This window comes from Salvelinus alpinus, chromosome 1 (assembly GCF_045679555.1).
Source record: "Salvelinus alpinus chromosome 1, SLU_Salpinus.1, whole genome shotgun sequence".
Lineage (NCBI taxonomy): Eukaryota > Metazoa > Chordata > Actinopteri > Salmoniformes > Salmonidae > Salvelinus > Salvelinus alpinus.
Window position 1 is genome coordinate 59613029 of NC_092086.1, and position 12488 is coordinate 59625516.

Here is a 12488-nt window from a genome sequence, read left to right on the forward strand (position 1 = left end):
AAGGTGGCATCCTATGACGGTGCCACGTTGAAAGTCACTGAGCTCTTCAGTAAGGCAATTCTACTGCCAATGTTTCTCTATGGAGATTGTATAGCTGTGTGCTCGATTTTATACAGCAACGGGAGTAGCTGAAATAGCTGAATCCACTAATTTGAAGGGGTGTCCACATACACTATATATACACAAAAGTATCTTGGCAAAGGAGAAATGCTCACTAACAGGGATGTAAAGAAGTTTGTGCACAACATTTGAGAGAAATAAGCTTCTTGTGCATCTGGGAAATGTCAGATTTTTTTATTATTTCAGCTCATGAAAAACTACGTGTAGCGTTTACATTTCTGTTAAGCACATATATATATATATATATATATATATATATGTGTGAATCTGATAGCTGGAAAATATATTCATTATTTTTACTTTCCTCCGCACAAGCAAACTGATTGAAAGGCCATTTCATAAACATACACATCCACTTAATAGCACATTTGGTGTCACATGATTTCTCAGCACAAGGCAGGGACTTTCGTAGAGCCATATTCTCTATCCATTAACTCACGTCATATAAATGTATGTGCTTATCAGACATTGACCATAGTTTACAATCAACTTGGCAACACTGAACTACAATCCAAAACAAGCCATGCAGAGTACTTTGTCTTTTTTCAGTTGTTCGTCCAATGAGACAGTGAACAAGGATGTACATTCACAGGAAGTCCCAAGCCCTAAGTACAACCTGCACAAAGCACAGTGGCCATTGAGATTGTAAAAACAAAAGGACATATCAATTGTAGATTATAAAATGACAGTCATTTGGCAAACTTATACAACCAACCTGTAATAGTTACACTTTTTCATGCAAAAGTAACAATCATTTTCAGTTCTCAAGAAACATTATAAAAGACAATTTATAAAGCAGATCATAGAAAAGCTCCTGAAAACTTTACACAGCAGATAAAAAGAACGAGTGTTCTTTGCATTGCTTTTATCTCTGTGGTCTAGCGGAAAGTGATCAAGTACTCAGGATATGCCTGAATGTCGTTGAATACAACGAACATGGATGGCCCTAATGGGTTGTCTGTCACGCTGTCGTAGAGTTGAGCAGATGTAGCGTTTTTAGCTGGAGGCACTATCATCCCCTGTCGTCCTGTTGTGAAATCTCCAGTCAGAACTCGGCAGAGAAAAATATACTTCTGTCCTTGTGGATCTGGTCTTGAGTATGTGTTACTGGCAGAGTAGCTGGCAGCAACTGCAAAATATGTGCCATTTCCATACATTGCAGCTGAAAAAATTATAGTTTAGATTTTAGACTATTGCAAAGACAAGACTGAGTATATGAGAATGACAATGTTTACATGTGGCTTTTACCAATGACCATAGGAGTAGGCAAGACAGAACAAACAGATCTGCGAACAGGCTACTTGTTCATTGGTATGTATTAGGGGTGTGCTGAGCACTCAAACGAAACAAATTAGGAATTTTCCTGATACGATTATGATCCAAGTATGTTTCAAAATAATTTTTCTCCCAATTTCAATTACGATCTTGTCTCATCGCTGCAACTCCCCAACGGGCTCGGGAGAGGCGAAGGTCGAGTCATGCATCGTCCGAAACATGACCCGCCAAACCACGCTCCTTAATAACCGCCTTCTTATCCCGGAAGCACCAAGCAGCTACTGCCTGCTGCTACTATGGTCAATCAAATGGCGAGGATGTTTGCTAGCAAACTATCACTGTGCATAATATGTAACAAGTGGAGCGAGGGTAGGAAAAAAAGATAGACCGCTGATGTGCCCTCAGAATGCCTGCTGCAAGTTTAGAATACACACGTCCGCTGCTTCTGATCTGCAGCTTTCCTGGTCTATAAAAGCACAGGTACATGATAAGGTATATTGCCAACCTCTATTTAAAACACTTCCATTTTTTCGACCACGAGTATTATCTGATCTGACTATCTACTGTCAATTTAAAGATACAAATACGAGTATGGTCAGATCGGCAAAAGCCCAGTATGTGTATCTTACCATTTTTCCCAGCGTAGCTCCGATTGAAGCCATGGTGGTTGATGTGATTGATGGTTGTGTGGCACATTCCATGGAAGAGCCTCTTCTCGTTGTTCTTATGACCGTTCCTGAGCTCCATTTCATCCTTCTTGATCTGGAGGTTCCTCCACAGGCTTGGGTTCTGGATCCTCTCAATCTGAAATAAATCAGGGAAAAATAATTATTAATCTGCCATTAATAGACTCTAAAATGTGTCCTTCGTACATTCCATAAACCTTAGTTTTTAGATGATTCTTCGCCTTTGTGGGCTAAAATAAAATAAAAATTAAATAGCTGGCTACCAGGAAGACTAGCAGTACTGTTTGGTGCTTTATTGTTATTCCAAGTGCCTAACCAAATACTAACAATCAAAGCCTATAATAAACAAACCATTTCATATGGCAGATTAAGGATGTGACAAATCAAACAACTCTTAACGTTTAAATTGCAATTTCTCATTGAAATGTTTTTTTTATCATAACATGACGTGAATTAACAATTCAGATATGGTCCTGTGTAGAGGTCGATTTCAAGTTTTCATAACAATCGGAAATCGGTATTTTTGGGCACCAATTTGCCGATTTTTTTTTTTTTTTACACCTTTATTTAATCTTTATTTAACTAGGCAAGTCAGTTAAGAACACATTCTTATTTTCAATGACGGCCTAGGAACGAGGCAGAACGACAGATTTTTAACCTTGTCAGCTCGGGGGATCCAATCTTGCATTCACTCCATGAGGAGTTACATTCACTCCACGAGGAGCCTGCCTGTTAGCGAATGCAGTAAGCTAAGGTAAGTTGCTAGCTAGCATTAAACTTATCTTATAAAAAACAATCAATCAATGACTGTCATTGCTCCAATGTGTACTTAACCATAAACATCAATGCCTTTCTTAAAATCAATACACAAGTATATATTTTTAAACCTGCATATTAAGCTAAAAGAAATCCAGGTTAGCAGGCAATATTAACCAGGTGAAATTGTGTCATTTCTCTTGCGTTCATTGCACACAGAGTCAGGGTATATGCAACAGTTTGGGCCGCCTGGCTCTTTGCGAACTAATTTGCCAGAACTTTACGTAATTATGACAACATTGAAGGTTGTGCAATGTAACAGGAATATTTAGACTCTGTAACGTCCTGACCAGAGTTCTTATGTGTTTTGCTTGTTTAGTGTTGGTCAGGACGTGAGCTGGGTGGGAATTCTATGTTGTGTGTCTAGTTTGTCTGTTTCTGTGTCCAGCCTAATATGGTTCTCAATCAGAGGCAGCTGGTAATCGTTGTCCCTGATTAAGAATCATATATAGGAGGCTTGTTTTGTGTTGGGATTTTGTGGGTGATTGTTTCCTGTCTCTGTGTTTGTGTTCTGCACCAGATAGGACTGTCTCGGCTTTCACGTTTGTTATTTTGTTGTTTGTTAATGTTCACTGTTTATCATCTTATTAAACACGTTGAACAATAACCGCGCTGCATTTTGGTCCTCTCCTTCTTTCCAGGAGGAAAGCCGGTACAGAATCACCCACCAAACCCGGACCAAGCAGCGTGGAAACGGGCAGCAGCAACAGCAGCAGTGGTACAAGGAGGAATGGACATGGGAGGAGATTCTAGACGGAGAAGGACCCTGGGCAGAGCCAGAGGAGTGTCGCCGCCCCAAAGCGGAACTGGAGGCATCAAAAGCGGAGAGGCGGCATTATGAGGCGCTTGCAAGGCAGAGTGGCTGGAAACCCGAGAGGCTCACCCAAATATTTCTTGGGGGGGGGGATAAAGGGTAGTGTGGCGAGGGCAGGTAGGAAACCTGCGCCCACTTCCCATGCTTACCGTGGAGAGCGGGAGTACGGGCAGACACCGTGTTATGCGGAAGAGCGCACGGTGTCTCCTGTACGTGTGCATAGCCCGGTGCGGGTTATTCCACCTCCCCGCACTGGGCGGGCTAGAATGAGCATTGAGCCAAGTGCCATGAAGCCGGCTCAACATATCTGGCCTCCAGTACGCCTCCTCGGGCCGGTGTACATGGCACCAGCCTTACGAATGGTGTCCCCGGTTCGCCAACACAGCCCAGTGCGGGTTATTCCACCTCCCCGCACTGGACGGGCTACGGGGAGCATTCAACCAGGTAAGGTTGGGCAGGCTCAATGCTCAAGGGAGCCAGTACGCCTGCACGGTCCGGTATATCCGGCGCCACCTTCCCGCCCCAGCCCAGTACCATCAGTGCCGACACCACGCACCAGGCTTCCAATGCGTCTCCAGAGACCTGTTCCTCCTCCAAGCACTCTCCCTGTGGTGCGTGTCTCCAGCCCAGTGCCTCCAGTTCCGGCACCACGCATCAAGCCTCCTGTGCGTCTCCAGAGCCCTGTACGCACTGTTCCTTCTCCCCGCACTCGCCCTGAGGTGCGTGCCCTCAGTCCGGTACCACCAGTTCCGGCACCACGCACCAGGCCTATAGTGCGCTTTGAGAAACCAGTGGGCCCTGTTCCTGCTCCCCGCACTAGCCTTAAGGTGCGTGTCTCCAGTCCGGTACCACCAGTTCCGGCACCACGCACCAGGCCTACTGTGCGCTTCAGCAGGTCAGAGTCGGCCGTCTGCCAACGCCGCCTGCACTGCTCGTCTGCCCAGCACCGTCTGTACTGCCTGCCTGCCTAACGCCGCCTGCACTGCTCGTCTGCCCAGCGCCGTCTGAGCCATCCGTCTGCCCAGCGCCGTCTGAGCCATCCGTCTGCCCAGCGCCGTCTGAGCCATCCGTCTGCCCAGCGCCGTCTGAGCCATCCGTCTGCCCAGCGCCGTCTGAGCCATCCGTCTGCCCAGCGCCATCTGAGCCATCCGTCTACCACGAGCCTTCAGAGCCGCCCGTCTGTCCCGAGCCATTAGAGCCGTCCGTCAGTCAGGAGCCGCTAGAGCCGTCCGTCAGTCAGGAGCCGCTAGAGCCGTCCGTCAGTCAGGAGCCGCCAGAGCCGCCAGCCAGTCAGGAGCCGCCAGCCAGTCAGGAGCCGCCAGCCAGTCAGGAGCCGCCAGTCAGTCAGGAGCCGCCAGAGCCGCCAGCCAGTCAGGAGCCGCCAGAGCCGCCAGCCAGTCAGGAGCCGCCAGAGCCGCCAGCCAGTCAGGAGCCGCCAGAGCCGCCAGCCAGTCAGGAGCCGCCAGAGCCGCCAGCCAGTCAGGAGCTGCCAGAGCCGCCAGCCAGTCAGGAGCTGCCAGACAGTCATGAGCCGCCAGACAGTCATGAGCCGCCCTACAGTCATGAGCCGCCCTACAGTCATGAGCCGCCCTACAGTCCTGAGCCACCTCTCTGTCCTGAGCCACCTCTCTGTCCTGAGCCACCTCTCTGTCCTGAGCCACCTCTCTGTCCTGAGCCACCTCTCTGTCCTGAGCCACCTCTCTGTCCTGAGCCACCTCTCTGTCCTGAGCTACCTCTCTGTCCTGAGCTACCTCTCTGTCCTGAGCTACCTCTCTGTCCTGAGCTACCTCTCTGTCCTGAGCTACCTCCTAAATCATGTGGGGGCCTTGGGGAGGATTCTTAGGCCAAGGTCGTGGGCGAGGGTCGCCACTCAAAGGACGCTAAGGAGGGGGACAAAGACAGTGGTGGAGTGGTGTCCTCGTCCTGCGCCGGAGCCGCCACCGCGGACAGATGCCCACCCAGACCCTCCTCTTGAGTTGTAGGGGTGCGTTCGGAGTCCGCACCTCAGGAGGGGGGTACTGTAACGTCCTGACCAGAGTTCTTATGTGTTTTGCTTGTTTAGTGTTGGTCAGGACGTGAGCTGGGTGGGAATTCTATGTTGTGTGTCTAGTTTGTCTGTTTCTGTGTCCAGCCTAATATGGTTCTCAATCAGAGGCAGCTGGTAATCGTTGTCCCTGATTGAGAATCATATTTACATTTAAGTCATTTAGCAGACGCTCTTATCCAGAGCGACTTACATATATAGGAGGCTTGTTTTGTGTTGGGATTTTGTGGGTGATTGTTTCCTGTCTCTGTGTTTGTGTTCTGCACCAGATAGGACTGTCTCGGCTTTCACGTTTGTTATTTTGTTGTTTGTTAATGTTCACTGTTTATCATCTTATTAAACATGTTGAACAATAACCGCGCTGCATTTTGGTCCTCTCCTTCTTTCAAGGAGGAAAGCCGTTACAGACTCATGGATGCCACCCGTTAGATAAAATACGGAACGGAATAAACGGTTTGTTTGAGGTGATAGTTTCCGGATTAGTCAAAGGTATATGGTTTAGAGAGAAATAGTCGACGCGTTATAATTCCTGTAATAACTTGCGGCTGAATTTGAAAGGGGTTCCTTCGTTACTTTACCGTTCATGTCTTCCATAGAGAATGTCTTGATCTACTTCAAATAAGGTCTGTGTTTCGTGCAGGCTTAAACCGCCTCGACGTTTTGATACCCGTGTAAATCTCACTAGGATAAGGTAACGTTTGTCAACATATTTTCATAAATCCACTCTACAATTTTTTTTTATCTTCGCTTATATTTAGCCAATATCAGAGTTACCTTGTCCTATGGATATCTACACAGTTATAAAATTGGCACGGTGATGTAAGCCTACACGAAACACAGACCTTATTTTAAGTGAATCTAAAAAATATCCTATGGAATAAATGAAGGAACCGCTTTTCAGATTTTGCTAGGTGTCATGGGAATTATGACTCGCACTTTGGTCGTCAATTCTTACCATGCCCATTATTAAAATAGGATTTCCTGCACATAGAAATTAAAGTTTTTGTTTTCAACATTCATCACAGGTAACTTACTCTATTTTTATTCAAACAGTTGAGAGTATTTGTCTCCTAAGCAGACTCTTCAGTATCATTGTCACTTCAGAGCTGTGTGCGTGTGTGTATTTATGTATTATATTAAGTTAAAATAAAAGTGTTCATTGTTCATTCAGTATTGTTGCAATTGTCATTATTACAAAAATGTGTGTGTGTGTGTATGATATATATTTTTTTTAAATGTTAAAAAAAAACAAAAAAAAACGTCCGATTAATCGGTATCGGCTTTTTTTGTCCTCCAATAATCGTTATCGGCATTGAAAAATCATAATCGGTCGACCTCTAGTCCTGTGTATAACCGCTACTAGGGGGTAATGCACTTCAATCTACCGCAGTATTGGCCTCTACCAGACGGCACTCCTTACTGCTGTCCCTCACCCACTCAGCAACAATGGTATTAATGCCGTTTTAGGTTCTCTGTTGTGTGCCTCTCCTCCATGTTCTCAGTTGTCAGTACATTAGACTTCATGTCCCATTTCTCATCAATGTGATAACTCGTCATAGTGATGCATGACAGCATGTTCATAGACGTTCAACAATCTGTTAACGCCACGTATGGTGATTGAAAGCTCACGATTTGTTCTTGCAGAGCATTCATTGTACAATTTCTACATCAGGGCCGTCACGGTTTTTCGACATGGCATCTTGTAGTCTGGTTCTAGATATGCCATTAGGGTATTGACGCCGACATCCTCTACCATTGACAATAGCTCCATATCAACTGCAATCATTTCTCTAATCAGCACTGATTTTCTCACTCCGTCCCTTCTCGCACTGCTGCCAGCACTGGGTTGGGTCTCACGGTGCCTCCCCTTCAGCACTGCACCTGTACAGCCAATGTAGCTCAATTCCACCTCGCAAATTTTGCATTTCATCCCCTTCTCATTTAACTTCTCAAAGTATTGCCATACAGATTTCGCTGCTGTCACTTCCCAGCTTCAGTCTTCACCATTTTTCAAACTGTTATCAACGACGACGTTCAGAACGCTTTAGAGCCGTGGCAAATAATTTGCCAGATGCATATCTCCTCCGACTTACAACATTGTTGCATTAGTTATTTGTTTAATATTTTTTATTTGCCTTTATGATGATGATCAGGACCTGTTAGTGGTAGTTTTGTGATTTTAACTTGGTAAAAAATGAAATTAAAGGTTTTCGCTTAGGATATTTTTCTAAACATTAACGATCCCAAATTTGTTTAAATGTCACACCCCTATGGCACATCCTGTGATCTCAAGAGACCAACAGATGAGTGAAAGTGAACAAATCATCCCTCACCCATGCTAATAACACCCAGCATATACCAAGACATAACAATAACTACAATGGATGTAGCTTTAGGAACAATAGGTACCTTTAAAACGATGTTGGCGCAGGTGGCTTGGAACAAGTTTAAGACTTCATTGTGCTCTGGGCTTCCTGGCTGAATGAGGCAGGAATGGCATGACGTGTTTGCTGGCATGGCATCCCAATGCTGAGGGAGACTGTCAATGGGTTGAGCTGGAGGGAGCACAGAATACAAAGTTAATGTCCTTAAGCTGGCATCTTCATTAATTGTTTCTATATACAGTGGGGCAAAAAAGTATTTAGTCGGCCACCAATTGTGCAAGTTCTCCCACTTAAAAAGATGAGAGAGGCCTGTAATTTTCATCATAGGTACACTTCAACTATGACAGACAAAATGAGAAAAAAATTCCCGAAAATCACATTGTAGGATTTTTAATGAATTTATTTGCAAATTATGGTGGAAAATAAGTATTTGGTCACCTACAAACAAGCAAGATTTCTGGCTCTCACAGACCTGTAACTTCTTCTTTAAGAGGCTCCTCTGTCCTCCACTCGTTACCTGTATTAATGGCACCTGTTTGAACTTGTTATCAGTATAAAAGACCCCTGTCCACAACCTCAAACAGTCACACTCCAAACTCCACTATGGCCAAGACCAAAGAGCTGTCAAAGGACACCAGAAACAAAATTGTAGACCTGCACCAGGCTGGGAAGACTGAATCTGCAATAGGTAAGCAGCTTGGTTTGAAGAAATCAACTGTGGGAGCAATTATTAGGAAATGGAAGACATACAAGACCACTGATAATCTCCCTCGATCTGGGGCTCCACGCAAGATCTCACCCCGTGGGGTCAAAATGATCACAAGAACGGTGAGCAAAAATCCCAGAACCACACGGGGGGACCTAGTGAATGACCTGCAGAGAGCTGGGACCAAAGTAACAAAGCCTACCATCAGTAACACACTACGCCGCCAGGGACTCAAATCCTGCAGTGCCAGACGTGTCCCCCTGCTTAAGCCAGTACATGTCCAGGCCCGTCTGAAGTTTGCTAGAGAGCATTTGGATGATCCAGAAGAAGATTGGGAGAATGTCATATGGTCAGATGAAACCAAAATAGAACCTTTTGGTAAAAACTCAACTCGTCGTGTTTGGAGGACAAAGAATGCTGAGTTGCATCCAAAGAACACCATACCTACTGTGAAGCATGGGGTGGAAACATCATGCTTTGGGGCTGTTTTTCTGCAAAGGGACCAGGACGACTCATCCGTGTAAAGGAAAGAATGAATGGGGCCATGTATCGTGAGATTTTGAGTGAAAACCTCCTTCCATCAGCAAGGGCATTGAAGATGAAACGTGGCTGGGTCTTTCAGCATGACAATGATCCCAAACACACCGCCCGGGCAACGAAGGAGTGGCTTCGTAAGAAGCATTTCAAGGTCCTGGAGTGGCCTAGCCAGTCTCCAGATCTCAACCCCATAGAAAATCTTTGGAGGGAGTTGAAAGTCAGTGTTGCCCAGCAACAGCCCCAAAACATCACTGCTCTAGAGGAGATCTGCATGGAGGAATGGGCCAAAATACCAGCAACAGTGTGTGAAAACCTTGTGAAGACTTAGAGAAAACGTTTGACCTCTGTCATTGCCAACAAAGGGTATATAACAAAGTTTTGAGATAAACTTTTGTTATTGACCAAATACTTATTTTCCACCATAATTTGCAAATAAATTCATAAAAAATCCTACAATGTGATTTTCTGGATTTTTTTTCCTTATTTTGTCTGTCATAGTTGAAGTGTACCTATGATGAAAACTACAGGCCTCTCTCATCTTTTTAAGTGGGAGAACTTGCACAATTGGTGGCTGACTAAATACTTTTTTGCCCCACTGTATATATATATACAGTGGGGAGAACAAGTATTTGATACACTGCCGATTTTGCAGGTTTTCCTACTTACAAAGCATGTAGAGGTCTGTAATTTTTATCATAGGTACACTTCAACTGTGAGAGACGGAATCTAAAACAAAAATCCCGAAAATCACATTGTATGATTTTTAAGTAATTAATTAGCATTTTATTGCAAGACATAAGTATTTGATACATCAGAAAAGCAGAACTTAATATTTGGTACTGAATCCTTTGTTTGCAATTACAGAGATCATACGTTTCCTGTAGTTCTTGACCAGGTTTGCACACACTGCAGCAGGGATTTTGGCCCACTCCTCCATACAGACCTTCTCCAGATCCTTCAGGTTTCGGGGCTGTCGCTGGGCAATACGGACTTTCAGCTCCCTCCAAAGATTTTCTATTGGGTTCAGGTCTGGAGACTGGCTAGGCCACTCCAGGACCTTGAGATACTTCTTACGGAGCCACTCCTTAGTTGCCCTGGCTGTGTGTTTCGGGTCGTTGTCATGCTGGAAGACCCAGCCACGACCCATCATCAATGCTCTTACTGAGGGAAGGAGGTTGTTGGCTAAGATCTCGCAATACATGGCCCCATCCATCCTCCCCTCAATACGGTGCAGTCGTCCTGTCCCCTTTGCAGAAAAGCATCCCCAAAGAATGATGTTTCCACCTCCATGCTTCACGGTTGGGATGGTGTTCTTGGGGTTGTACTCATCCTTCTTCTTCCTCCAAACACGGCGAGTGGAGTTTAGACCAAAAAGCTCTATTTTTGAATCATCAGACCACATGACCTTCTCCCATTCCTCCTCTGGATCATCCAGATGGTCATTGGCAAACTTCAGACGGGCCTGGACATGCGCCTGCTTGAGCAGGGGGACCTTGTGTGCGCTGCAGGATTTTAATCCATGACGGCGTAGTGTGTTACTAATGGTTTTCTTTGAGACTGTGGTCCCAGCTCTCTTCAGGTCATTGACCAGGTCCTGCCGTGTAGTTCTGGGCTGATCCCTCACCTTCCTCATGATCATTGATGCCCCACGAGGTGAGATCTTGCATGGAGCCCCAGACCGAGGGTGATTGACCATCATCTTGAACTTCTTCTATTTTCTTCTATTTTCTAATAATTGCGCCAACAGTTGTTGCCTTCTCACCAAGCTGCTTGCCTATTGTCCTGTAGCCCATCCCAGCCTTGTGCAGGTCTACAATTTTATCCTTGATGTCCTTACACAGCTCTCTGGTCTTGGCCATTGTGGAGAGGTTGGAGTCTGTTTGATTGAGTGTGTGGACAGGTGTCTTTTATACAGGTAACGAGTTCAAACAGGTGCAGTTAATACAGGTAATGAGTGGAGAACAGGAGGGCTTCTTAAAGAAAAACTAACAGGTCTGTGAGAGCCGGAATTCTTACTGGTTGGTAGGTGATCAAATACTTATGTCATGCAATAAAATGCAAATGAATTACTTAAAAATCATACAATGTGATTTTCTGGATTTTTGTTTTAGATTCCGTCTCTCACAGTTGAAGTGTACCTATGATAAAAATTACAGACCTCTACATGCTTTGTAAGTAGGAAAACCTGCAAAATCGGCAGTGTATCAAATACTTGTTCTCCCCACTGTATATATATATATATATATATATATATATATATATATATATGATTCTGTGTCTATGCCATGTTAATCTTCTTGTTGGGGATTTCTAAACAGTGCATTTTCTGTATGTAAAGCACATTTGTGAACAACAGACAAATTGTATCTAATACATGAGGAACTTAGCTTATCCCCTTGGTAAGTATGGTTAAAATTGTAAGAGTTCACGCTGTATGGAATACACATATGCTTTGTAAATACCAAAGGGAAGAGTACCTGCAAACTTGTCGATGCGTCTAATTTTGAGGCTGTTGTTATGGGTATCTGTAGCAGGCCCGTCAGGCAGGGTGACCTTGTACATCTGCCCCTGGAAAGAGACCGCTATGTGGGGCAACTTCCTCTCCAGCGCCTGCTCCAGATGGAAGTTGGGGATGGGGTCAAAGCTCTGGTACTGCCCCCCTGACTGCTGCTGATACTGCCACTCCACCATGTTGCTGGCCACTTCCACGTTCCTGTTGTAGGTCTCTTTGTCCCTGGCCTTCCTCAGCATCTCCTGGATCTCGTTGACTGCATTGAGGACATCCTTGCTAAGGCCCTCGATCGTGAGCATAGCTTCCTCCCTGGAAGAATTGTATTCTATCCTCACACTCACTCCCATGGTGGTCTGCATTTCGTGGATGCACTTACGGTCAGAGTCAGACAAGTTGAGGATGGCGTCATCGGTGATGCTGTTGCTGACTTGCTCCTTCAGGATCAGGTCCTTGATCCAACGCTTGGCTTGGTCCACTCTGGCCTGAGATCCACCGCAGATATGGAAGAAAGCTGGATCTGCTGGCTGGCCCTCGATGACAAAATCCTCATCCTTTTGTGGCATGTCAGCTTTACCCCAGGTTAACAATGCTGTA

At 45.3% G+C, this 12488-nt stretch overlaps 1 protein-coding gene across 2 annotated transcripts in view; it reads right to left on the bottom strand.

Moving 5' to 3' along the window:
• Nucleotides 1-279: 279 nt before the first annotated feature.
• The window catches only part of parp14rs1 (poly(ADP-ribose) polymerase family member 14-related sequence 1), a 36240-nt gene continuing 24031 nt past the window's right edge, over nt 280-12488 (bottom strand). For both annotated transcript variants that reach the window (XM_071412153.1, XM_071412154.1), the window contains 4 exons: nt 11860-12483; nt 8165-8310; nt 2025-2199; nt 280-1282 (listed from right to left, as the gene is read on the bottom strand). In XM_071412153.1, the coding sequence (XP_071268254.1) occupies nt 999-1282; nt 2025-2199; nt 8165-8310; nt 11860-12483 (1229 nt within the window). In that variant the 3' untranslated portion in view covers nt 280-998. The remainder of the gene's footprint in view (nt 1283-2024; nt 2200-8164; nt 8311-11859; nt 12484-12488) is intronic.